Source organism: Gouania willdenowi, chromosome 15 (genome assembly GCF_900634775.1).
Source record: "Gouania willdenowi chromosome 15, fGouWil2.1, whole genome shotgun sequence".
NCBI classification, from domain to species: Eukaryota; Metazoa; Chordata; class Actinopteri; order Blenniiformes; family Gobiesocidae; genus Gouania; species Gouania willdenowi.
This window is the reverse complement of record NC_041058.1, coordinates 20,277,177-20,304,472: the sequence shown is the minus strand read 5'-3', so window position 1 is coordinate 20,304,472 and position 27,296 is coordinate 20,277,177. Positions and strand designations below refer to the sequence as shown.

The following is a 27,296-nucleotide window of genomic DNA, read 5'->3' as shown; positions in this document are numbered from 1 at the left end:
TCTCAATATAATTATGTTATTATAATGTTAGCTTAAGTGTTTAAATCACTTTATCTGAAGTTATTGTTGTTTTGTGATAAGTGGTGTCTATGTTGGCATGTTTGTGTAGACTTAACATTTGATCTGTTCAGGACTGACACGAGTCCCTTTAGCCTACTTCATGTAAAGTAGCTCTATCCTTAACCATACAGTGTCACAGTACAAGACAATTAGAGCATTAAAGGCCCATCTGGTGCTTTGACCTAGATATAGTAAAAGTTGCTATCCATACTCAGACTTAATGCTTCCTTTGGGTGGTGGGCATTCATTATTTATGTGTCTGAATGTATGGTGTGAAAAAGCTCAGCCCTCAGGCTCTACCTGGGTCAAGCATGTACAGACACACAAGAGTAGACGCTATAGGAGCATTTTATCTCTCATATTTCTTTGTGCTGGCCTGTTAAATTTTTTTATTAAATATAGCTTATAATTGTGTTCATGGTTCAGTTGCATTGTGGTGCTGCTTCCTTCTTTAGATTAAATTAGTAACAATTACTGCACCATGGAGTCTGAATGCATACTTATAATACAAGTGTTTTTATAGCTTATTTTTTTCTTTACTACTTTGTCATAATAAAACAACATCTGTTATTGTATTGTAGTGAATGACTCAGCCTCTTTGACAGTGCAGTGATATGTTTAACCAGTAGAGGGCGTGTTTTCTCCCTCTTTGTGTCACAGTGGCTGTTCTCTGGTGTCTCTTACGCCCCCTTTTTTTTTTTTTTTTTACCATTACATCATCTGTGTTTAGCTTCTGAAGAACATGTCTTGCATGAAAAATAACTTTTTAAATAGCTAAGACCAAAATATTTGTATTGTTTTTATTTTCTGTCTGAGAAACTTGTGTCATATCAATTGAAAAGGAGGGAGCTAAACACTTTATATCTGTAATAGAGATTAATAAGGCATTTTTCAATGCATGAAAAAACTATATATATATATATAACAACTGTTGTGTTTTCTAGACAATCAAGCTCCTTAAACCCTGAGTTTTACATTTGCTACAACAAAACCCAGTCTGATGACCAATGAATAAAATAAAATATAATTTTTCAACGTTATAAAAGCACTTAGAAACACATCCTAAAGATATGCCTTCTAGGTTTATCATATTAATATCATAACTAAAGTGTACCAAAAAGGTTTACATAATTAATTCATCACAGTTTAGAATTAAACTAGTAATAAAATGTAAATAGAAAACATTTATTTGACGTGCTTGATTCTCAAAAATTGGATATGTACTGTATAAAGTTTAAATGAGGTTTGTTTGGTTTCTTCTAACAGAAGAAATTTATTTTGATGTCGTACTCTTATAAGCAGTATAACATTAACAGATTGTTTTACATGTCTAACAAAAACATTTATTTACACGGCAAAATTTTCAAGAAATGTAGTATTCTCTTTAACATGTAACACTACAAATTCATCAAAACTGGCTGCACTGGATCTTATATTGGCCAATTATTTTCCCACGACTTTTGTTTTGTAAACCACTGTTATGGTTCTTTCTGACATTTTTCATTGGCTTGTGATGATTTATTAAATGTAAAAGTATATACAAGACGTAATATGTTTTTAAACTGACAAATTACACTAGATTTGAATGTATCAAGGAGTCCTTTTTATTTCTAATTTCTCTTGCACCAATCATATTCTATACCCAAAACATTAACACTAATAGAAATGAAACCAGTTTGTTGTCAGCTCATTAGTTGCGTCGCTTACACAAGCTATAGGTCGCACCTTTTAAATCAATGCTTTTATACTCGCTCAGAGGGAGTATTGCACTAAAGTCGGATAAATACGTCCAGGATAAAGGAGAATGCGTGGTTAGACTAAGTCTGGTTGGTGCTACCTTGGATAAATTGGTTGCACGTTTGCTAAGGCAGGATAAAGAGACGAGACTTAGTGAAGCCGACTGTGGATGTTTGAGATAATGAATTCGATCACAGAATTACTGATGAAAGTATGGCTCACGGATGTGCGGCTTTGTTTACACCTGCAAACAACTGATGCTTCTGCAGCAGGATGAAGAAATAAAAGATATGATAAGGAAAAATGGAACAGCAGCGCTGCTAAAAAGGAGAAAGAGAAAGGCCGGCAGACAATAGCCGACCACCTTAATGCATAAATAGGCCAAACATGTAGAATTAATAAAGTGAACTCATATACTGTAGTTACAGTAAGAGGAGGTGGAGCTGATCACCTTTCTAAATCACTGATTATTAAATTTATATATATATATTTAGGGTTATATGGAATATAATATAATAGAATAGACCTTTATTGATCTCCCAGAAGGGAAATTCACAAAAAAAGTACAGTGTATAAGCCAAGATTTGAACTCAGGTCTCCCACATGGGAGGTAAGAAAGCATTACAACAAAACTACAAGACTATAATTTAACAAAACAAATAATAAGAATTCCAATAATCATTTTAAATCAAACGTCTGACAGCAATTCCACAAGCATGATTTATCAGTATTACAAAATATCCAGAGGCCTGACAGAGTTAAAAAGTGAAGTGAAAATAATGTGAAACCCTTCAGATCCAACAGTACAATATCAATTTTCTTATTTTTAGGACACACTGGAAAAAATATCGTCTATTCTCTTAGTTACATTACAGTCATAATGAGTAAAATCAGATTATTCTGTATCTTTTCTAACTTTTCAGTGTTGGTGTTTTATTAATAAGGAAAATATTCCTGCCTTCTCACTGTAATTGCTCAAACCTTGTCTTTTTATGTGTTCTTTTCATCTTCATATAAAACTATGATAATAAAAAATATTTAAACAAAAGTCAACGGACATGTTAAATGACTATAATATTTGGCTAAAGAAACATGTAGAAAAACCATGGACATTCTGTAAAACCCTAATTTCTCAGGGATAACTTTATCCTGGTTGCTAACCTGCTCTGCAGCATGTAAGCCGTAGAGATTTAATCACCATGGTTACTTGTCCAGGATAAACTTGGCCGGCTTTCGTTTAACCGATGTGGGGATACGTTTATCCAGGATAGCCGATTTTTTTCAGGCTTTATCCCCAATCCTGGTTTTGTGCAATACCCCCCTGGTCCTGACCAGGTAAGCCTTTCAGCATAAGTTGCCATGGTGATTCACCCCAGTAAGAAGTTACCAGCGTTGTAGTACAGCACACACAGAATAAATCTCGGAAGTTAGCGCGATAATAGTACAGGCAAGTGATGACTAGAAAAATACACAAAAATAACAGAAAAATATACAAAACAACAAGAAAAATACAGAAAATGACAATACATTATACAAAATGGCAACAATATGAGAAAAAAATGCTGAAAACGAAATATAAATATCACGAAAATATACAAAAACCCTTATTTCTTTCCTGTGTTATTGCTCGGATTGGTTATTATTCTAAATGCTGACATGAATGTTAATAATGTGCCTTAAATGTGAACCTATTAATAATCTATTTTAGATATTATTTAGTCCCTATGATGAATTAATACCTTAGTTAGGATTACAAAATAACAAAATCCTTATTTAGCATAATGTTGGTCTTGAGATAAACCTGCCCCGTTGGTAAAAACGTATGTACGGTAATACTGACTTCACAGTGCGTTACTGTTTTCTTACAGACTCACAGGCAGGTCACATGTGTAGCACTGACACAACAACATTTGTGAGGTCCTCAAAAGTTCCATTATATTTGTCTAAACTAAAGGCCAGGAAACATTTTGAATGTGTCACAGATATCTCCTCAGCTTCCTGTTGTGCATTCACTTAAAACCTTGAACAGACTCTAAGTGGAGACTGTGATTCTTAGCGCTGCTATGAATCTTTAACCAAACTGTCCACATTCATATTTTCCACTCCATGACTTTGTTGAATATTTTATTCCTTCACTTTCTGCAGCTGAAGTTCAAACTCCGGCTCTTCTCTTAAAGCTACAACACAGGGAGTGTGTTTACTGTTAGCTATGCAGTGTCCTAAATCCTCCATAGGCTCTGGTGGCCTACATACATGTATGGATTTGTGTTGGGGGGTGCAGGTTTGGACGGATGGATGACATTAGCAGTCAATATATTTCCTCTAGCAGTGTCCTGTGGGACGATGTGATTGGGGGAGTAGATTTGACTTTTCCCTTTGGGTTACGAAGCATTGACCATCAATGTCGTCTGTCAGCATCTAATGGATCTTTATGTTTACGCGCAAGCAGCCCAAATTTAAGACAAGGTGTTGGGTTGCACATGAACACCCGTGTTTAGTGTTGAGCGATGTCCTCATTAGCAGAAATCGGACACCTCAATTCACGAAATCTATGAGAAAGAGTCCTGAAGGCTCAGGTTGTGGTTCGTCCCTAACTTTCCCATGAGTCTACAATGCATTTACTCTTCTCATATTTCCATTTAGTCGTTTTTTCCACCAATGAAAACGTGTGTGAAGTCTTGCTCCTCATGTTGCCCCCCACAGGGCACATTGATCTATGCAGTTGACTAAAAGATGGAGATTCTTTTTTTTAAATGTGGCCACATATGGCCCTTGGTCTATTTTTTTTGTGGCCCCCAAAGCAAATCCCCAAAAATGGGAATTCAAAAGTTGGAAGGAATGTGAAGCCCAACATAGTAAACAAAGTACACAAATGCACAGACAATTCCATAAAATACACAAAATGACTTTATTATAAAACATAAAATGACAACAAAGACAGACACAACAACCACTTAAACCAACAAAAGGACAACAAAAACACACAAAACAACAACACATTACAGAATAGCTCCAAAGACACACAAACTGTTAACAAAATTACACAAAATGACTGGAATAAAAAGAAAACAACAAAAATACAGAAAGTGACCCCAAAAATGCACAGAAAATGACAGAAAATTCACAAAATTACACCAATGACATAAAAAACCCCCACAAAAACACACAAAGTGTGAAATCTCATGCTCCTTATTTTTCACAATTGAAAGAAATCTGTTTGGATAGACATTAGTAGTGTGGCTGAAAGAAGATTCCCAGTAGAAGGATCAGATTTGCTGTTCCTCACACTCCATTGTTTACCACAGGCTCCCCTCTGGTTGGCTAATCTGAACACTGGAAGCTTCCATCGTGTGAAAAGGAGGCACAATCAGACATTCTTTAGTGTGCTACCGATGGTGTGAGGTATATTCATAGAGAAGAAACAGAAGAAGGCTCATTGGCTGAAATCGTTCAGAGGTCTGCCATTGTTTGGCTCCCCGTGCATAGTGGCAGTGGAAGGCAAAAAAAACGTCAGCGTGTGTTTTTAAAGGCGCAGGAAGCTGGTGTTGGAGAGAGTGGAGGAGAGAGGGGGAGGAGGCAGAGAGAGCTCAGTGATATCAGTCAACCAACCAAACACAGAGAGGAACATGCAGTGCAGCACACACACAGGGTTATGATCATTCTCTGCTCCTTGCTTCGGGATATTCTTTTGTTTACATTTTATTCTTGGATCTTTGGTTCATCACTTATACCACTTTAGGAGATGTTGGTGCTTTTTTTTTACATTTCTGGGGATGCTGGGATGTAAAGTGAGGAGTCGTAGCTCCTGATGAGAACACGAACCTGCTCACGCTCTGCGCTGCATTCCAGTAAACTCGGCTTCATCTCGTCTCCTTCAAACACCTGCCTGAGGACCGCTGTGAAAAACGAGAAGCAGTAACGGATTTACAGGTTGGATGGAGAGCATCAGCAGTTAGGGGGTGCAGAGGGGGGGGGGGCAGAACTAGACAAGGATGGGTGCCAACGAGTCCATGGAGCAAGGACAGTACCCCTGTCCATCTCAGGAACACATGTGAGTCTGAGTCTCGTGGTTTATTCTGACAAAGAAAATTCAAAATGAAAGAACACTGTTTATTGTTTATCTTCTGTATCATGGCTGTTGACTGAGTGACTTCATAGCTCTTAGTCAGATCACAATCATGATGTCACTGTTACTAGAAGTTTTTTTTTTCCTTTATTTTTTATTTTATTTTTACTGCACAAAAGATGGAATTGAACTGCTTTTGTGCTGTGAATAGGGATGCCAGACGTCTGAGCACGTGCACAAGCACATGTGCTTTGTTGTTGTGTCTAAACAGTTTAGCTCAGAAGCACCAATAGTACTCCAGTAGAAGATGAAGGAGCCCAAAATATTAGTGTGTGTGCAGAGGACATGAACCCTGTGCTGGAGGCGAGTGTGTTGGTTTGGATTCAGGGGAAAAAATGAGAGACGGGGCTGGAGTAGGAGTGCTCCACTTTGACTTTGTTTTATTTATATGTGCTGCATGAGGAGGCAGAGGAACAGCAGCGAGGGATTAGGGAAATGGGGTGAACACAGAGTGTGTGGGCTGAGTGAGATGTAGGGATGAATCATTTATAGTTTATTACAGTCTGATTTTTTTCATGTCCAAACTGCTGTAAACGTGCGCACAAGAAGAGGCCGATGACTGACTTTTTTTTAGTTTTAAAAAACAAAGCTGCAACAACAACAGAAAAATAATATTAACACTGATTTATTATGTATTGTACTATAGGAATTAATTGTGAAATGTCTGTTGTTTTGGGCTATGGGGAGTTGGGATGTATGTCACTGTCATCTGCTGAGCACAGCATCTGATCTCATTATCAGAATGGAGAGATGTTTCACCCCCACCCCCATCTCTCTCTCTCTCTCTCTCTGTATGTGGATGGATGGTCTCCCTCAGAGGTCTAAACCTGCAGTGTTGTACCGTCTGCTTTGAGTCGGTGTCTGAGATTAGGCTGCCAAAGGTATTACAGAAGGGATTATCTTTGTTGTCACCCCTTTTGTTTTATTGCTTTATGTTTTTGGGGGGGTGGGGGTTTGAGTAGATTACTCACTACGTAAGACGTCTTTGCTAATTAAAGCGCTCATCAGTCAAACTGGAGACAGAGACAGAAAATGATTGCGTGTCCTTAATGGGGTTTTTATACTTGTGCTTCTCAGTGGTGAGCTTATTATGTCTGATGTCTGCACTTAATGTAGGGGTTCTTTCTAAATAAGTAGGTTGTGTGCAGTGGTTATGATGTAATAGTTCATACCCAATCATTGTGTTTATAATGATAAGCATTGGAGCTCCCTCTGTTGGCCTAAAAGCAAGGAAAGACAACATATTATAGCCTTATACAAATGCATTTATTTTACTGCATTATCTTAATTTATTTAATAAAACATTGTATTTTTCTTTTCTTTCTGTGGTGTCTATATATTGTCTGTTTATAATATGGACTATTAAATGTCTGTCTGTCTGTCTGTCTAATAGTCCTTTCTTGGTCCATTATTATTACTATATACTGTATACGATTGGTTTTCATCATTATTTTTCCCTTTACAGAATAGGTTGAGACAAACAATTAAAGCTGACCCTATACATTTCTTTAATTTATTTATACAATTTAACCATAAAATCACAAAATTTGAAAACGCAGACCGTTTAAACATCTTGGAATAAGATTTATTTATTTTTTTTAATGTGACGAGAATTTTAAAACATTTTTAAATTCCCACTCTCAAACAACAAAAAGTCAAGAAAATCTATATATGTATTGTTAAAGATTTTCTGACATTAATTACTATGTCAGTTGTGTTAAATAGTTTAAATCTGATTAGTTCTGTGTTTAACCTAAAATCAGGTTAAACTGTTTTCTATTTTACATTTTAAAGCTTAGAAACCATGTTTGAACTCATTTTTACAGTGAACACCATTGTGTGTGCGTGTTTGCATTACACGTCTGATTTTAAGAGGTGACATTGCATTGTGTTGCTCTTAGTCCTTTAAAGCTAATGTTGCAGCTTTTTGGAGATCAACAGATTTTTCTCTCCCTCTTTATGTTTTACTGTTAAAATATTGCCTTTTTTCCTCCACGTTGCTGTGGGGGATGGTTTGTTTACATTTCCCTTTCCTTCCATAGGCTGTTTGACCTTCAAACATGCTGTTCAGAATTACATTTTTGAATAAAGCGATTCTGATTTACTTAAAAGCCGAGACACATTACTGACTCGAATACGTCGTGCTGCAGAGTCTGTCTCCAAGGAGTCTTCTGAACCTGCAGGTTGCTAATTATGGCTCATCTCTTTGTTTCGGTCCGCCCCCATAAATAACTGCTGACCCACTCTGCCTTTCCTCTTTCTATATTTATCTGTCTACTCTCCACCTCTTCATGACGATCACACCACACACATTTTCACAGTTTAAACTTAGATTTCACCAATAAGTCAATATAATTCTTTTATGTTTTAGCATCTGAGCTAGCTGTTTCTACTGCACCGTGCTCTTTTTGCATCTCTATCATGGTGCACACTACACCAAACTATGATGGATAATAAGCGATAAGCGAGTGCTTCGTGGTGCATTCACTCATGAACATATGGTACAAACAGCCAGTTACCATGGAAACGCAGTGTTTTCAGTGGCACGCAACGGTTTTACTATAAACACCAACACAGTGCATTTAATTGCTCTTTTATGACCGAGATTTTAAACTTTTATTTTCAGTAAATATTTAATCTGTTTAAGGGTTTTCCTTGAATCGATCCACAACCCGGTCAATATTATCACGTTCCCAGCAACTGATATGAATGTTCATAATGATACTTGTCCCACTGCTTTTGTTGCATTAGTAAAAACAGATCCACACCTGCTATGTAGAATACAGTAGTTCTTTATTATCAGTTATTAGGAAAAAGTGAAGCAATGACATTTTTACTACCAGCCAATGATGACTTTTAATGGCCTTATTGACATCAATCTTTAATGCTATAGATTTATTTTCCTTTTTTGTTATTTAAGTCCAGGGCAGTACAGCAAAGACATACAATATATTTGTTTTAAGAAAATGGTGCATTTAATAAAGCATAAAAGTGACCATTTTAATTTGATTGGTTTATTTAACAGGGACAGTTTACATTAAGATCAATACTGAAAATATACCAGAGTAAGCCATAATGCTATTTTTCATCTGCAGCCCCTGGATAGAATATGTTCAATTGTCGCCCTAAAAGTGTCCCAATTACACACATTACAGGAAATACACAATAAAACATACACTGAAAACACGCAGCTATACAGTAATAATATATAACACTTCCATTTACATATAGAAAAAAATAAAATATTTGATCAGCTTCTTCTGGCGTGTGACCTTCCTCCTTTAAGTTTTGCAAGCAAAGGAGAGAAAGGAATAGTGAAGGAGGGGGGAGAGAGAGAGAGAGAGAGAGACCACTGTGATGCTCCAGCCAGTCTCATTTTTACTGGGAGACACCACTTTCTACTGGGGAGGAGTGGATCACACTGATGCTGCTGCAGATGACAAATAATACCATCGTGTTTAGACAAAGGCAGCTGCACATTGTAGAGAGAAAGAGAACCACAAATAGAAGAAACGTCCGAACCAGTGGTTTTATCCATCACCTCGGGGGGTGAGGCTGTGTGCGTCTACCTGAGTGTCACAGCGTTGTGGTGCAGGGAGGTGTAGCCCACCAGCACAGGCAGCCATGGCAGTGAGTACGTGGCAGGCTCTGTCTCCGTTGCAGTGGGCTCGCTGGGGCTGGGATTCGCTGCTAGGAGGGGCTGGAGATGCTGAGAGTCCCGACTCTGATCCAGCTCTGGGGCTCCTGAGGCGTCTCTCCTGGGGCTCACAGCAGCACAGTATGATCAGTGCTGCTGGACACGCTCTCAGACTGAGGTGAGACGGGATGGGCGGCTCAGGCCACAGCACGCATTGATCAGGATGGCAAGTTTGGTCTTTATGGTGTTTGTTAATCTCTCCCTACATGATGATAAAAAGCCTTTTCAGATTATTTTTTCGTAGAATAAAGAAAGTTATTGATTTTATTAGAAGCAAATGTCAAATATAACCTGGTAACCTCTCAGTTATTGGCTTTACCACTCGTTCGGTGTCTGTTCCTGGCTTTAAATACCATTAGATCTTGATGTTTTTTTTTTTTTGTGCATTGGTGATGGTGGTGTTTTATTTGTGTTGGGTTGCTGCTGAGGTGTGTCCATGTGTCGCTTCACTGCACATTCAGCTTTTTTCAATTCAGTCAATAAAGGAGACAGCAGCAGAGAACATTTTCTTCTCTATGTACTATGACGACGATTTACGCATTTATTATTGATGAACTCCTGAGGACTATTTATTATAACAGACCAACATTTGTAGCAGGTTTAATGAATGTAGGAATGAATAAATGTCTGAGATTTGGTCAAGTGGAAAATATTTGTCTCCTCCAGTGTGATTCTGCTCACACTAACTTGATTGATATGAGTTCAGGATACAGTATTTATTGATTATGAATGTTTGTTAACCTGATTCAGCTGCTGCAATCACACAGGGTTGGGGTGAATTTTAATTGTAATTGCATAATTGATGACATAATTAATTACAATTATGCTGTAATTATAATTGTAATTGTAAGTTAAGGAATATGTTGCTGTTGTAATAGTAATTAAATTGTAATTGAGTTTAGATAATTCACTATGTAATCATAATTGCTATGAAAATGATTAATTGTGAAAATATTTGTAGTAGTTTGATATCGCTTTCCCACATTTTACCATTTAAATTTTTTTAATTGATTTAAAAAAAAAATATTAAAACCTATATTTTCATTGATTAGGAAGCCTAACAAGGTAACCAATAGATAGGAAAGAAATTAGATGATAGATATTTGTTTTTTAGTGTATTTTATAACTAATTTAGGACCTGTATCATAAGATGCTATCAGAAAGCTAACACAAGGGGAAGTTTTATTAGTTTATTTATTTCAGACTCAGTAATTGTGATTAATTGTAATTAAGAACATAATTGTAATTGACTTTCTCAATTGTAATTGAAAAAAATGGTGGTCACTGTCATCGTAATTGAATTGTAATTGAAGACGGATAATTGAAGATGTAATTGTAACTGAAAAATGTAATTGACCCCAGCCCTGCGATCAGAAGCCTCGATCCCATCATGTGTGCTTTTCTTTTGTGGCAGGAGCTCAGACTCAGATGGAGCTTTCGAGACCCCTGAATCTACAACCCCAGTGAAAGCGTCTTCTCCCACAGAACCCCAGAGAGAGCGGCTATCGTCTGACAGTAAAGGTACAGCTCCAGATCTATGTTTTGTGAATGGCACCAATTAAAAAAAAAAGTCTGAATCAAGCACTACAATGTTAAAAATAAGCACAAGAAAAAAAGAAAAGAATAAAAATAGATTTTCCCAAGCTGTGTCGTTGCACCACCTAGTGGGGAACGAGACATTGAGCATCTCCTGTTTTCTTGTCTCTAGTGCACATGTATCAAACTCCGTCCCTTTAGAGCATCCAATTTGGCCCACAGGAGAAAGTAAAATGACAAAAAAGTATTGCGTAAATTACCAAATAATCCAGTTGTCCAGATATCTCAAATTCACCAACAATACTTTTAGGGGCTTGCGTTTTTCCTTTGTTTATATCATATGAATGCAGTCATTTATAATTACAAATTGTGGAAATAACTCGCAATTTTTCCACAAATCTTATAATTTATCATAAACAATTCCACAAAAAGAAATTGAACTGCTATTAAAAACTAGAACCCAATAATGTTAGTTATTTTCCCCTCATACAATCTATGGCCCACTTGAGGTCAAACTGGTCCATATTTGGCCCCTGAACTATGAGTTTGACACCTCTGCTCTAGTGTAATGAATGGATTTTTTTATATAAGATAGGAATTCAAATGCATTCTGGGTATTTTTTTAACAGACCATTAACAAACCTGTCAGAATCTATCATTTATTAAATGTTATCTATTTTTATTTTATTTTTTTCGCAGGTGTCATGTAAAATCTTCTCACTTTCACTCTGTTTTCTTTGCAGTTTCAGATGCTTTCAGTGATCCAACCAGGGACTCAACTTCACCTCCTCCACCCAGTGATTCCTTCTCTGGTTCCTTTGATGAGAACAGGCCCATTGCAGCCAGCGGGACCTACAACATTGACTTTTCTGCTACAGGAGCCGTCGGTCAGGTTCTGACTCGTTCTCTTAGTCTCCAGGGAGGAGATTTAGGCACGTCTAATTTTTTGGAGGGCTCAGCCCCTGGAGGTTTAAATGCACCCTCAGAATCTTTTAGTGTAGGCACAGAGAGTGCCCCTGGAACACTGCACAGGACGAAAAAGGTTCGCTCTGGGTCTTTAAAGAAGAAAACGCTCCTCAGACAGAACTCAAATCCAGAAAGTCCAAGGCCTGCTTTGTCTAGCAGCACACCTGAGGTCAAGAAAAGGGCGAAGCCCAGAACTGCCAGTCCTCTGCAGGCGCAGGAGGAAAGCGAAGGAGGCTCTGCCACTCAGAGCCCAGGAGGAACTCTTCGAAGAACCAGGAGGAACCGCGTTGAGTCTCCCCCTCCTCTTCCAGAAGAAACCAGTCAAACTAGCCAAGTCGTGCCCACTTTGCCTCTCTGTCAGGAGGAGTTACCACTTCCTGGTGTTTCAGTAGACAGAGACAACTCTCCGATCCCCCCCAGTGGCTCTTACAAATGGGATCCAGAGAATTTTGACAAAATTAACCCTTTTCAGACAGGAGGCAGTAAAATTGCCAACTCTCCCATTCTAGGTCGTAAAGACATTGTGTGTCCCCCTCTTAGCACTGGCCCAGAGAGCCCCCCGGGTCCTTCTGAGGAGCCTCCTCACCCGGCCCATTTTAAGGAGCCAATTACCAACCCAGAGGAACAACCAATATTACCCAAGAGGGAGCCGGTAAGACTGGAGTTTGACTATTCAGAGGAGAGCTGTGAGGCATCCCAACAGGCCTCTCCTCTACCTAAAAAAGTTGGGAAAAAGCCCAGCACTAAGATGCCTCTGAGGAAACCAAAGCTCGGGCTGAAAAAGGCTCATCGGCCTCAAACAGATCAACTGGACAACAATCCACAAACAACTTACAACGGCATCGAGGACGTGATTACTGTTCCTCAAGCAACATACAACTTAGAACATGACAAGTGGGAAGATCAAAATTTCAACCCGTTTATCTCTAAGAAAGGAATTGGAAACTCACCCAGACTGTCCAGGCCGTCGTATGACCCGAATAACTTTGATGACTCTATAGACCCTTTTAAATCCTCCAACAAGATGTCCACTTCCCCTCCAGTGGCATCTTCCTCCTTTGAAATGTCATCCAATGACTATGATAATGAAAATGACAACATTGGGGAACTGGGGGACCAAAACCAAAACAAACCTACGAAGAAGAAAAAAACTCCTATTAAATCGTAAGTGCACTCGTCTTTATCTCAAAAAATGACACATTTGTTGACTCGCATTATCTGTTTGAGAATGTTGCAAAATCTGGCCCTGTTAAGAGAGTAGTTTATTGTTTGTGGTCCAAATGTCTGTTACATCTATGTCTTTCTGTCACCTTTTTGTGCGTTTTCATATGTCACAGGAAGTCCAAAGGTGTGTCCTCTCTATGTTGCATGTTGTAAGTACAGGGACAGATTACCAAAACATCTGCCTCTTAAACCCATTTTCTAGCAACATGCCATCCCTTTTAACGAGAACATCACACGTGTTACAGGAATCCACGTTATTACATTAATCCCTGTTCATTCTAACCAGAAGGATACTCGTCATTTGCCTCTTACTGATAAAAAAAGATAAAGAAAGGCCTAGGCTACAAGCACATGTGAGAATGATCTTACTTTGTATGTACACAAACAAGTAAACCCAGTTGAGGAAACCTCTTTTGGTATACAAAACATACACGTCAGTGTAATTATGAAATTGTGAGAGTATGAGTTTTTTTTTAAGACAACAATGCTAGCTAGTAGGGTGTGTTTGTTACTCAAGAATTATACGTTTTCTTTCAGCCTTTGATGATTACAGATAAAAGTGGTTGCGGTAGTTTTTAAAGGTGAAATTACACCACACCTGTCATTAAAGGGCCAAACGTGGACATAATATTGTTTTTCGTGGGCAATGTTGAAACTTTACTAGCTGCCACTGCTTCAAATGTGGTGCATAGGCGCCCCCTGGTGATTTAATACAGATAAAACCTTTAATGGTTGGTGATGCGATTAGTTTTGATTAGTTTTTTAAATTTTTTTTTAATTTATTAACAAAAAATAAGAAATAAATGTCTCAGGATTGAATTGGACTTTTGCAGACTGTTTACAGTTATCCATTTATGCAGACCTGATTTTTTTTTGTTTGGTTGTACAGTACACAATAACAAAAATACTAATTTCATCGCTCTGCAGCCACTAATTAAACTGTCACACATTTCATTATTGTGTTTAACTCATCCACATCCTTTGGTTTTGTACTTAGCAGTTACATCTGTTTTTGAAACCAATTTCTGCAATGGACATTGTTGTACACAACCAAGAACAAGGTAAACCAGGAGATGGGCTTGGATGTTTGTTACTCACGATTGTTTCATTTCCTCAGTAATACTTTCAGAGTAAAGCGGTCGCCAAAGAAATCTCCCCAGTCCGACCCCTCCGAGGTGAGTAATCACCACTTCAGACTCGTCTCATTGGCTTTCATTTCCTGATCCTCCACTCTATTGCTTGTGTGCTGCAGGAGGCCACAGACGAAGCTAACCCCCTGAATTCACAAGATGACCATGCCACGGATGAGGAGAAGCTGGCCTCCTCAACCAGCCACAAGTGGGCAGCCCTGCACAACATGGACGCAGAGCTAAATTCTGACAAACAAGACTTCCCTGAACCATGTGACCTCACATCCTTTGTTAATGAGAACAGTCTTCCTCAAGAGACGCCAGGTGAGATCCAAAAATAAAATCCTCCAGCATACCTTGGTTCTTCCAGCTACTGTCACCCAACAGCTGACATGAATCATACTCCAGATGCATGTGGCTAAGAGGCACTTTGGAGTTTAGCTAAATATTTTTTTTAAGCCTTCTGCTTTTCATCTATTCATTCCGAACACAGTCGGAACAAATAACTAATGCTTCATTACACTTTGCTGTGACTATTTAATACATCATTTTAGCCTTTCGTCTTTCATGCATAGCTATTGGTTTGGATTTAGTTACGCATATTTATGATTAAACGGGTTATTATGCGATCATAGTGCAATCATCATGTATCTCCAGTATCAAAGGAGTGCAGCCTGGAATAAACAACAATTAAACACTTGCTTAAACCAATCACATAAAGTATAATTTATGTGATTATAATATCAAAACACTGAAAAATTAGAGAGAACCATGTAGATTTCAAAGGTTTGGGCTTTGTTACTGGCCAGTCTGCTATTATACAAAATATTACTTTAACAAAAAAAAAACAAACAAGATGAAACAAAAAAAAAAAAAAAAATTTCAATAAAGAATCTAACTTATAGGTTTAGAAAATCCCTGTGTCAATAAGAGAGAAGCGCTGAATACATTTTAAACTTGAGCATTCATATCTGTTCAGACCCATTTCTCTTTTACATTCAGCTGCTGAGGCACAGCATTACATGAAGAAAGAGCAACTCTTGTTTTCTGAACTACTATCACTACTACTTTTTATTAATATTATTATTAATTTTGATACCGCTGCTACTACTACTATTAATAATGATATAGTCTGGTAGTTTTGTGCACAGGCCTCTGAATAGTGAATAGAAGATAAATGAAAAAAATACTGTTATCACTCAATCCTTGTTATTTTGAATTGCTAAAAAACCTATAACTCTGTGTGCATGTGTGTGTGTGTGTGTGTATTGCATGTAGGCTCGCTCTGCAATTCAAAATTCCCAGTATTTTTCTAGTTTCACTGTATGGTACATTTTTTAATAAATAAAAAACGTAAAAAACTACATTTTTTCTTAATGAATGCACAGCCCATGACTGTGTATGGGTATGAAACATATAGAACATGCAGTTCTACTTCAGAACGCTGTTCTGACTGAGTCACCTTATACTTTGTTTTAACTTTCCACCTCAGTTCAAGACTATGAAATCGCGTACATGGAGAAGATTGGTTCGTCTTCCCCGGTAAATATTTAGGCTTAAGATAAGACTTTGCTGATCACTTCATTTTTTTTATTTTCAAATGTATGTATTGTGTTAAAATTGATAATTTGGTGTGATCTTGTTGTTTTTGTAGCCGATCTCTGTCAATAAACCTTCACTCTACTTGAAATTGGACTCTGTGTCCGACAACCTAACCAAAAATACAAATACACATGGATCCGAGCCCAACTCTCCCTGTACAGGGTAAGACATACTTTACATTGTTTACACTATTTTTGTTTCCTTGCTAGTGTTGACTATTATGTTTACCTACGTGAATTTGGAACACTGTGAACTTTGTGTGTATGTTACATACACTCATCTCATTACTCCCCCATAATCCCAATAAGATCTCAGTGCCTTCATTACACATTCATCAACAATGTTTTAATTAACACTCTCATCCATCATATGCACTACATAACATGGCATTGCCCTGCTCTCCCCCCACAACCGCTGGCTCTGTCATCCTGTGCAGGAGCTTTGAGGAGATGGAAGCTCAGATAACGGCGGGCATGAAGACACCGGTGCTGAGCTCACGGCCTGGACCCGAAGGCTCCGCTGGGGATAAGGGAAGAAAACGAGAATCTGAAGCCCTCAGCAGAACACAAAGCATAGAGAGGGATGAGCAGGTATGACAACTATCTGTAATTAAAAACCCACAGCTGTCACATTGTGTGTGATTTGAAAGATTTAGCCACATACACTTTGTTATACAGCTACAGGGGGGGGGGGTGACAGAATCAGAATTAACACGTGTGCCTCACTGGATGCCCAGCTTGATCTTATAGTCAGTCTGCTCCCCTTGCTACCAACTGGAAACACTCAGCTCTTGCTTTGCCATGCTGTCCCCTGCCCACCCTTTGCCTACTCTTCCTGGTGCCCCTTTGTAGCCCTATAGCGAGGGCCCCATGGAGACCCCTGCTCCAGCCTTGGCCATGTTAGACAGGCTGTCAGAGTGTGATGACCTCCTGCAGTACCTGGAGCCTGACCTGGCTGAGACCAACCCCACTGCATTCGCCCAAAAACTGCAGGTTGGTTACCAGAGCACACATGACCCCATGTGAAAGCCATCATTGGTCTGTGGCTGCCCAGTTGGACCTTGTATCTCTGTGTGTGTTTGTATGTTTGTACAGACATTTGTGTCATTGTACCCTGTTACACATAGGGCTGGGCGATATGGATCAGAACTTATATCTTGATGTTTTTTTCTCTAAATGGCAGTATACAATATAAACTTTGATATTTTTAACTCAATAAAGTCTTACCAGAAAGACAATTTTGGGTTAAATTTGCTGCACAGGCACATTTATTAACAAACAGCTGCACAATATGTTCCACATTTGTCTTATTCTCCTCTAAGGGACAGCATGTGTGAGTGAGTTCTGTAGTGTGGCTTGTTTAGGTGAAGGTCTGGGTTAGGATGCTCTCAGTGATCATCTGTGTTTTTCATGCTGTTCTGAGAAGAGGCAAAAACATTGACTCCTAAAATTAGTATTTTGATAAAAAAAAAAAATGCAATGTTGTAATTTTCCCCATTTCGCCAAAATAGAAAACTCAATATATCTTGACTCTCGACATATTGCCCAGGCCTAGTTACACCCCCCCCCCTTTTGTTTTGTTGTCCCTTTACCTTGAGTGACAGTTTGATGAACCTGATGGGTGAAACAGACAATGCAGACAGCTGCGAGAGTGTGTCTGTGTGTGTGCGCTCAATTAAAGTCTCTACATGTTTTCCTTTGCTCTTTCACCCTGGGGCCTCGACCCTCCTCCTCTATCACTGAAATTTGGGCCCCCCTTGTGTGCGTCTAAGGAGGAGCTGGTGCTTGCTGCTCTGAGGATAGAGGCTCTGCAGGTAGCCAAAAACATCTCTCAGTGCACCTCCCTCTCCACTGTAACCCCCCAGGTACTGCGCTGAGTCAGCCTGCCCTGCTGTGCACAAGTGTGTGAGATAGGATGCTTTTTGAGTGATGGATCATGGAAACGCTAGTGTGTGTGTGTGGGAGCTGCACATGTGTGTGCATGAGTGTGCCTTAGCCTGTAGATCCTTCCCAGAGCGTGAGTGAGAATCCCATTGCCTTTTCCACATGGTGGCTGTCTCACTACATCCCCCAGTCCTCTCCTGTCCCCACATGTTTAGGCTCTAACATGGCTTACTGCATCCAGCTTCAACCCCTGACAAGCAAAAGCTCCTCCAGGCCAACGTTTCAGGGACATTGAAATGTGCTTCTCTAGAACCTTGTTTTTGTGATGCATGTTGGGCAACATACATGCACGTTGCCTCTTCATGAGGAGCCTACATCAGCATGAATGTGACTGGGAACGTCCCTCAGCCACCAGCAGCAGAGTGACTATGTGGTTACTACAATTGTATCAGGTTTTATTTTGCAGTTCTAGTCCCAGTCACATTTGTGATTTGTGCTTTGCTCCTTTAACTAACGACACTAACACACGATCAGGGGTCCGGACTTCAGTTTGGGCAAAGTTTGATCATATGCTTGGTGAATTGGGGAGGTAGTGACATCATCACCAGAAGCGTTACCCTAAGAAGTAAGGGTGGAAACAGTTCTGGCAAATCGTGGTCCCCTTTCCTTCCATGCCTCACGCTGTCCCACACATTTTCCAGTCTCGGCTAAAGAAGCCCAGCTCTCGGCGGTGGAATATCAACGGTTCACCCTTATTGAAAGTAAGATGAACAATATACCCCATAATATGTTGTTGATTAAACCCTCCCATAGCGTAGTACAGTGCAAGTATTTGGCCAAAGACAATTTTCATCAATTTATGGACTCAGCATTATTATTTTTGCTGCCATTTACCATAAATATGAATGAAAAGCCTCTGCTAAGGATACATATTTAATAATAACATATTCAAATTCAGCCAACAGTTAGGGGGGGCTCACCCCAAGGATGAGTGCAGTTTTCCATGGATGCAAAATATTGTGAATTGTTAATAGAAACCACTTCAAGTTCAAAACATTTGTCCAAATACTTCTAGAATGCCCTTCATACCCTAGTTTGAGTAGAACCTAAAAACCCAACAACCAGTTAGTTTGTGAGAGTTGTGTTTCTACAGGGAATGTCTTTATCCCTCTGTATTGGATTGTGTCAGTTTTCTGAGTGTTTTGTATTAACTATTTAAGAGTCAAGTTTGTCTCTTTTTAACTTACCCTTTTGTGTCTACTAGTTCTTCCACCTTTGCACCAAAAATTCACAATTGTATTAATAGTCGTGATTACATGGATTTGTTTTGTCATTTAGTTTGAATGAGAGGGATTAGCATAGATATCACAGTGTATCGTAAGTAAACATTAAATATTAGGATTAGACTGTTTATTTTAAATGGATGGGCTCTGTTTATTTAAATGTAAAGATGGTAAATAGACATTTGATTGGATTACTTGTGTTGCATGTAACTGCAGCTAAACTGAATTCCAATGTAGGCATTGTTTAGACTCTTTTATTGTTTGATTTTTAATAGTAAATTATATCCTTCAAGGACTAGAGCAGAGACTGCTTGATAGTTTGTTCAAAGACAAAATATTTCACAATAAAAGCAATCAAAGAGTTCAAACATCCGCAAAGTGCCACATATCATCTTTGCCAGATATTTGCCATACTTTAGAGGCTTAGAAGAAATTGTATGTATATCCCATTAATAGCGATACAGTAGGTCCAGATGTATAGGCACCCCCATTTTTTTTCTTGAAAGATTGTGATGAATGGATTCAATCCAGATTAAAGTCTGTGGGGTAATTGAGGAACCAATCTGACAATAACTGAGTCAAATTTCATAAAGATCGGATTATGAATCAATCAATTTCACCAATGATTAGAGATAGAGATTTTTGATTTTTTGAAACTGATACAGAATTACGTTATTCATACGAATCCCATCCAAAAATGACTGGAATAGGTCTATCTTTGGTTAAATTTTTGTCAAAATCCGTTAAGTACTTTTTAAGTAATCCTGTTAATAGCCAAACAGTGGTGAAATGTTTCCTCCAGTTGGCGGAGGGAATAAAATATTGTCCAAAAAAATGGTATTTCATGCACCTGAATGTAGCATGTAATTGAGGTTTTAGCACTTTGCTTGTATTAGAAGATTTGGCTCATATTCATCTCTGTGAGCTTCCAACAGTCATCAAATCCTCATGTAATCCAGCTCTATTAAGGAATTATTACTTTCAGAGCACAAATGTTCTTAAAGGACAAAAGTGTCCAAAAATCATGTTTGTTTTTGACAAAAACGTGTGATATTGATTGTATCATGAACAAAGATATATTTCACTGTACTATTGGCTGTGCAAACATCGCTTAGCACAAAGAAGGAAAGGGACTTTCTATTAACATCTTTAGCCACAACACGTTTAATAGATTTAGTGTCATGCAGTAACAATGGACTAACCTACCGGTATACAGTGTTTCCCTTAATGCTGCGTTCGCTCTCCTCTCCTCCTTCCTCTGTTAATACTCAGCTGCTGCCCTCCTTGCACTTTGCATTGCCTGTGCCCAATCCCATTCAAGCTACTGTAATGAGCAGGTGATAATTACCTCTCAGCTGGGGCCAGCATCAGCCAATTACATGGCTAATACTGTAGCAATGAAGACCCTCTCATCCAATCATACGGCAGCTGACGGAGTCTTCATCCCTGACTCGCCTCATTTACATATTAGGTTTTTTTTTTTTTTTTTTTTGCTGTGTGGAACTTTTGATACAGTTTGATGCTGCTTTGGGGGTTTTGGGTTGGGGGATGTGTGTGAGGACCCAAGGCTGAGGGTCTCCTTTCTGTGGCTCAGTTTGCTGTGTAATCAGCGATGTTTCCGTTTCTCTCCCTTCTCTCCTTTGGCTTTTTAAAGCAGCAGAGAGATTTGACGCCTTCGGGAGAGAGTGCTGTGGCCAAGAATTCACTCTACGCCAGGACCACCATCACTGCTGCCAGCATCAATAACTACATCGAAGGAGAGAGTCCCCACCTTCCCAAAGACCTGGATCACTCTTTAGGGATCGCACGTGAAGAGGTAACTCGTAGCGCTTACGTGTTAAATTTGTGTGTAGGATCTCTAACTTTACTTCATGTCATCATTTCCTCAATTTGTCAGATTGTCTCCAAGGAAAAAGAAGTGCTGGAGTGGCAGAGGAAGTATGAAGACAGTCGTCAGGAAGTGGTGGAGATGAGGTTAGCACTTGTAATATTACTTGAATATCTGTAAAAGTCACGTTTTTCTATTAGCTCTGTCTGCTAGCATAGCTTCTCTTCTTCACTGCAAGATAGCTGCATGCCAACCGACCACTGTATTACCAGCGCCCTCTGCTGGTCCAAACAAATATGACGTAAATTATTGCAATCACGGTTTTTTTTTTTTTAAAGTCCAATTGTTAAGGCACAAAATACATTTTCAGTTGCACTTTTAAAAAGAAAAAGAACTATTATGCAGTTTTGCATTGTTTATTATAGAACCAGAATTTAAATTAATAGGCTTCATTTTCATTTGTATTATTCCTTTATTTATTTCATTCAAGATTTATTTTTTGTTAAATTGCATTGTTTTGAATAGTTTATCAAGGAATTCTTTTGACAATGAAAAATAAAAGGAAAATAGTACAGTATTTTCTAGTTTTTTTCCCCAAAAAAAAAATTGTCGACAGTCCCATTTTGTAAAATAAATCGTGAGAGAATCGTATCGTGAACCCAGTATTGTGAATCGAATCGTATCGGGAGTTGAGTGAATCGTTACATCCCTAGTCACGACACTAAGTGTTATCCACATTGCCCATTAACCTGCTGACTGGTTTAGCTCCTTTAACTTGTCAAACTTAGTCACAGCTACCAGTGGAAGAGAGACTTAAGGAATTTATTCCAAATCTTAGGAAACACACCAGGACACAACAACAGTATAGTAATGTGTGTAAACAGGGATAGATTTATAGTTTTGAAATATCTACATGAATGTAGAATAACGTTTTCCGTTTACTGAAGTATTAACTACTCACGTTTGCATACGGTCCAGCTAAATTCAACAAATGGCTCCCCCGTTGGGTTTGAAGTAATGGAGCCCTGCTCTCTGTCAGCAGGTGGTGGTTGTGAGTCCAGCTGGCCTCTGCTCAGTGTGCTACAAACACAGATTACTTCATTTGACTGATTGGACTGTGGATAAGGGGGAGCTAAGAGGCTAAGGCTAATCAATCCTCTTACTGCTAGCATCCTGCTCTTAAGAGTGGAAACATCCAACAAATGCAGACTGATTGGAAAACAAATCCCAAAGCTAATTATTGTAAAGGCGTTGTTTTCTGTCACCATCACTTTGCTCATTAATAATTCTAACATCATCGGTTATGTTGAGGTCATACTGTGCTACCTTTAGCCATCCACTTATTGTGCAATAGCGTGTTAGTTAAAGATTACATTGAATTTTGATTCAACTTGAAAAAAACAATAATAATAATCGGCCTATTGAAGTAATCATTTGATCAACTAATGATCATATTTTAATAATATCAACAAACTGCGCATGCGCGACCTGGGGGGGGTCATAGGTCGAGAGGGATAAAAACATAAACAAGCTGTTGATATTTCCAACCTAACAGCGTTTGTAATGTTATTCCAGAGATCGTTAGTGTTTTAATAGTGTTCATATTATTAATATTACACATATTGGGACTTGAGGAGGTGTCCAGGGTTTTCCGCTGATCCGAGCACTTCTAAAAACTGATGGGAGCAGCTAAGCTAGGGCATATCCCCTCGGACTCTTCCCAGGAATGATGCACATATTCAAGCACTTTAGTAAAACCAATGAGAGAAACCGTATCAAAGCTACAGACGCCCTCTGTTTCCACAAGCTTTCAACTTTTGATTGTTATGTATTTTCTGTATTTACTTTATTGTTGTTGTTTTGTTTTTTTTTGTGACTTTGACAGGTCGATAAGTGAACTGGAGTAATGCCATCAGCTGAAACTGTTTGAAAAGTCAGGAAAAAAATTAATTTTTAGCTCGTGTGCAACATCAGCTTTAGCAGCTAATTCAGTCATTCTGCCTCGGAGATTGATGCCATGTTTACGCAAAAAATCTTTCAAGAAATCAACGCTCAATCGAGTAAAATAATCTAAATATCTGTCAGACTCGCTTCCTACACCGTCAGCCATGGCGAGTTTATTCCTCTTGACCTTTGACCTATTGTGTGAAAAAGCTTATTGTCAGCATATTTTTTTAAAGGGGTATCGTCTACATGAAATTACAGAAATAACTAAACCCTGAGATTTTGGATTCACCAGGCATTTGATTGTTCATCCACTAATAGGGAACGTGAGCTGGGTTTAGACCGTCGTGAGACAGGTTAGTTTTACTTAGTTTTACCCTACTGATGATGTGTTGTTGCAATAGTAATTCTGCTGGAAATTCAAAACATGTCTTGATTAGGGGCGGGGCTTCTTCTATAAAATCTCTAAAGAACATTCTATGCTATGCTAACTACCTATTCAATACTCACTAGACACACACTCTATTCACAATTCTCTCAGTGCAACCCACTCACCACATTGGTGGTTTGTGATGTAAGAAGCCACTAAAATGTCACAAACCACCATTTTCAGCCGATAGAAAACTTTTATTGTATTGGACGGGTTTTAACCCATAGAGGGCAGTCACTCTTACATTTTTACAACAAAATATGCCAAGTTGCATTTTAACAAATAGAGTTTTTGATAAATGTGAGAAACATGTGGTTTACTATTATCTTTTTAAGTACATTATGCAAACAGGCTGTGTTTACAGGGGGTCGCTTTACACTGTGAAAAAAAATAAAAAAAATCACTTTTTTCCCACAGGAGGATTGTTGCAGAATATGAAAAGACGATCGCTCAAATGATAGGTGAGTTCTGTTTGTTACCTGCATATAAAATCCAAGCATTGTTTTATTTTCATTAATCTATTTGTACTTTTAATATACAATCCTAAACAAAAAAGGCTTTTTATTCCTGCTTCATTTGTATTCTTTTTTTCCCCCCTCTGGACACTCTTGAAGATTTAATTTTTGCTTGTGTCTAAGTTCGCCTCTTGCTTTCATCAAAGCACTGCCACATAAAAGAAGACCAGTCTGCCTCTGCTCATGTCTAACACTGAGGTCACTCACATGATTTGCTCCCCCCACAAGCTTGACTTAACACAGTCCCTTTGTTTTTCTGTTCTGCTCCCATCTTTGCCCCTATCTTTCTATTTGATAACCCTGACAGGCATGCCAGGTAAGTAACGCGGGAACGTCCTTCACTTCTGTATGTCGGCTCACATCCTTCCATTTGTCCGTCAGGGAGTGAAGCAGATGCTCACTTTTTCCATCTCATCCACTGATGACTGTTTGTTCATATGTGTTGTGTTGTTTACTGCAAGATGAGCTTTGCTTCTCTTTGTTGACAAGTTAAGAAAGTTATCATCTTCTAAGATTCTGTTGTAAAATGTTACATCAGGATGACCTTACAAAAGGTTTCAAATTAACTCTGTTATATACTGTTTTGTTGTTGGTGTTCCCATTGTCCATTGCCTTTGTTTGCATGCTACTGTGAAATAACACAAGAACTCATGTAGTAGGACATCCTGACTCATTCATACTAATCTTATCTAACTAATGTGTATTCCCACTTTAGGTTTTAAACTGATTTTGATCATTTTTCCTTGTCTATGTCTCCCAGAAGATGACCAGAAAGAGAAGTCCCTCTCCCACCACACCATTCAGCAGCTGATCGGCGAGAAGGACCAAGCACTGGCTGACCTCAACTCTGTGGAAAAGTCCCTGGCCGACCTTTTCCGCCGTTACGAGAAAATGAAAGATGTACTGGATGGCTTCCGCAAGGTAAGCAACTCACCACTAATGAATCTTTGAATTTTATTTATTTGTTTCTCAAATTTCACCACACCCTGATGAAAATAAATCAAATGTTTCTGTGTTCAGAATGAGGAGGTCTTGAAGAGATGCGCGCAGGAGTATCTATCCAGGGTCCGAAAGGAGGAACAGAGATATCAAGCCCTGAAGATCCATGCAGAGGAGAAACTGGACAAGTCAGTCTTTTACTGAAGATTTTTGTTTCATCTTTTGTCATCATTAATATACAATTCATCTGTTGAGAATGAACGTGACTGATCAGGTTCCAGTATTGTCCAGTCTTAAATAAAAGAGGATTTGCTATAAAATATATCACAGACTAACTGTATATACAGGGTCCCCACGGTCATGAAATTCCTGGAAAAGTCTTGGAATTTGAAAGAAACAATTTTCCAGTCTTGAAAAGTCATGGAACTGTTTTATTTTAATGTTTGAAATATGTTAAACCCCAAAGATGGTAACGTTATCTCAAAGTGAAAGTGCTGCATTACTGAGCGAGATCTCACAAATTCACGCAGATTCACTCTCAGCCTCATTTATAAAACTGTGCGTAGGTAAGATCACTTCAGCTGGCGTATGCTAAAAACCAGGAAATGCATACGCAAAAAATGATCTTAGTGCTTCAGGTCTAAGTCATGGGAATTTGGTAAAATATTTTGGAAAAGTTTTGAAAAATCATTGTGAAAAAAATGTGGGAATCGTAATCTGTGTATCATTCGCTCATTTGTTTTTCATTATGCAACAAAAACATGAAAAATGAAAAAAACACTAATTATTTGTTTCCAAAACCAAAATGAAAAAAACAGAAAATGCCATGTTTTTCAAATTCAAGCTCTTTTGCTTCGGCACAGAAAATGAAAAACGGAAAACGAACACTTTTATTTGTTTTCTCCATTACCAATTGGCCAGAGTACGTGACTCGGAAGTGTACTCTCATCCGACGCTAACGGCTATGCTAACGGCAGTTCGGCATGACAAGATCGCTGCTTCCAACTGTGCATCCGAAACGTGTCCTTTTTGCTTTAGCTGGTGTTGGGCACAGAATCTCCTCACGGACATTTTGGAGGATTTAGAGACTTCTAAGTGTTGCAGAGCTAACGATATCGCGGAATGTGTAACGCTTCACTTCCGGGTCACGTACTTTGGCCAATCGGTAATGGAGAAAATGGATAGAGGTGTTTGTTTTCCGTTTTTCGTTTTCTGTACCGAAGCAAAAGAGCTTGAATTTGAAAAACAAGGCATTTTCTGTTTTTTCATTTTGGTTTTGGAAACAAATATCAAATAATGAGTGTTTTTTTCGTTTTTCATGTTTTTGTTACATAATAAAAAACGAATGAACGAATGATACACGGATTGAGCCGTGTATATAGTAATGGGTGATGGTTTTCTCACTGTTGTACCTGTGCTTTGTCTCTAGGGCCAACTCAGAGATAGCTCAGGTCCGGCTCAAGGCCAAGCAGGAACAAGCTGCTTACCAGGCCAGTATGAGGAAAGAGCAGATGAAGGTGGACTCTCTGGAGCGCACTTTAGAGCAGAAGGTTAGCAGCAGGAAAAACAATAAAATGATAAAGAAGTAGTAGGAAACGTCAGTTCACAGTCAAATGTATATTCACTGTTGTTTTACAGAACAAGGAGATTGAGGAGTTGACAAAGATCTGCGATGAACTTATTGCCAAGATGGGGAAAAGTTAGCGGCTACGCTTCAACAAAAAGATCACAGAAACAGTGAGGAGGAGGATGATGATGTAATGATGAAGGATTCAAGATGATCTAAGAACTGTTGAACATCTGAGACTGACGTGATCTTTGGTTTTTTTTTTTTTTTTTTTTTTGGCTGCCCTCGCATACAGGATCAACAGATGTGGTTTAACTATTCTGTACATTTTTGGTGTTTGTTGTGATGTATCTGTTGTCTGGTTTAAAGTTTTGGAAGGTGTCCCTTAAGACTAACCAGTGTGCGTGAGTGGGCGTCTGATGATAGGAAAGTGAAAGTGTCTTTTTTGTGTGTGTAAATTATCTATTTTGATGTTGCCATGACAGCCGCTGAGGAAGAAGACTGTTTAATATCTCCTGTTACTAGCGCTGTTTGTTGCAATATACATTAGAAACACAATTCTTTGATTTTTTCTTAAGATGTTTGTATACTCAGAATACCCAGTATATCATAAAGGCTACCTGCATGTGAGAGAAGAGTAGAATTGGATGTTTATGTTTTGTACATAGTATAGGAAATATTACACCTCCTGTCATCTTCAGCCACCTTTTCCTTTAACTCTGTAGATATTTGTCATAGCTTTTTCAATGGAATTTTATTTTTTGGGATTTTATTTTGATATAAAGCAAACTAATTGTGACCGTGTTCAGTCCTGACCTGGAGTAGCGGT

General features: G+C 38.6%; 1 protein-coding gene across 23 annotated transcripts in view; it reads left to right on the top strand.

The window, feature by feature from the left end:
- tacc2 (transforming, acidic coiled-coil containing protein 2) overlaps positions 1–26,787 on the top strand; it is a 52,279-nt gene extending 25,492 nt beyond the window's left edge. For 7 of the 23 annotated variants that reach the window (XM_028467741.1, XM_028467751.1, XM_028467740.1 and 4 more), the window contains 18 exons: positions 11,035–11,141; positions 11,900–13,286; positions 14,464–14,521; positions 14,599–14,800; positions 15,969–16,018; positions 16,131–16,240; positions 16,515–16,668; positions 16,930–17,070; positions 17,850–17,942; positions 18,663–18,722; positions 20,899–21,060; positions 21,142–21,218; positions 23,864–23,907; positions 24,269–24,277; positions 24,722–24,882; positions 24,982–25,088; positions 26,330–26,450; positions 26,539–26,785. In XM_028467741.1, coding sequence (XP_028323542.1) covers positions 11,035–11,141; positions 11,900–13,286; positions 14,464–14,521; positions 14,599–14,800; positions 15,969–16,018; positions 16,131–16,240; positions 16,515–16,668; positions 16,930–17,070; positions 17,850–17,942; positions 18,663–18,722; positions 20,899–21,060; positions 21,142–21,218; positions 23,864–23,907; positions 24,269–24,277; positions 24,722–24,882; positions 24,982–25,088; positions 26,330–26,450; positions 26,539–26,604 — 3,109 coding nt within the window. In that variant the 3' untranslated portion in view covers positions 26,605–26,785. Of the gene's footprint in view, positions 1–5,791; positions 5,849–9,350; positions 9,739–11,034; positions 11,142–11,899; positions 13,287–14,463; positions 14,522–14,598; positions 14,801–15,968; positions 16,019–16,130; positions 16,241–16,514; positions 16,669–16,929; positions 17,071–17,849; positions 17,943–18,495; positions 18,587–18,662; positions 18,723–20,898; positions 21,061–21,141; positions 21,219–23,863; positions 23,908–24,268; positions 24,278–24,721; positions 24,883–24,981; positions 25,089–26,329; positions 26,451–26,538 lie in introns of those variants that run through there. The other 16 variants (XM_028467760.1, XM_028467759.1, XM_028467758.1 and 13 more) reach the window with 16 other exon arrangements.
- Positions 26,788–27,296: the final 509 nt, after the last annotated feature.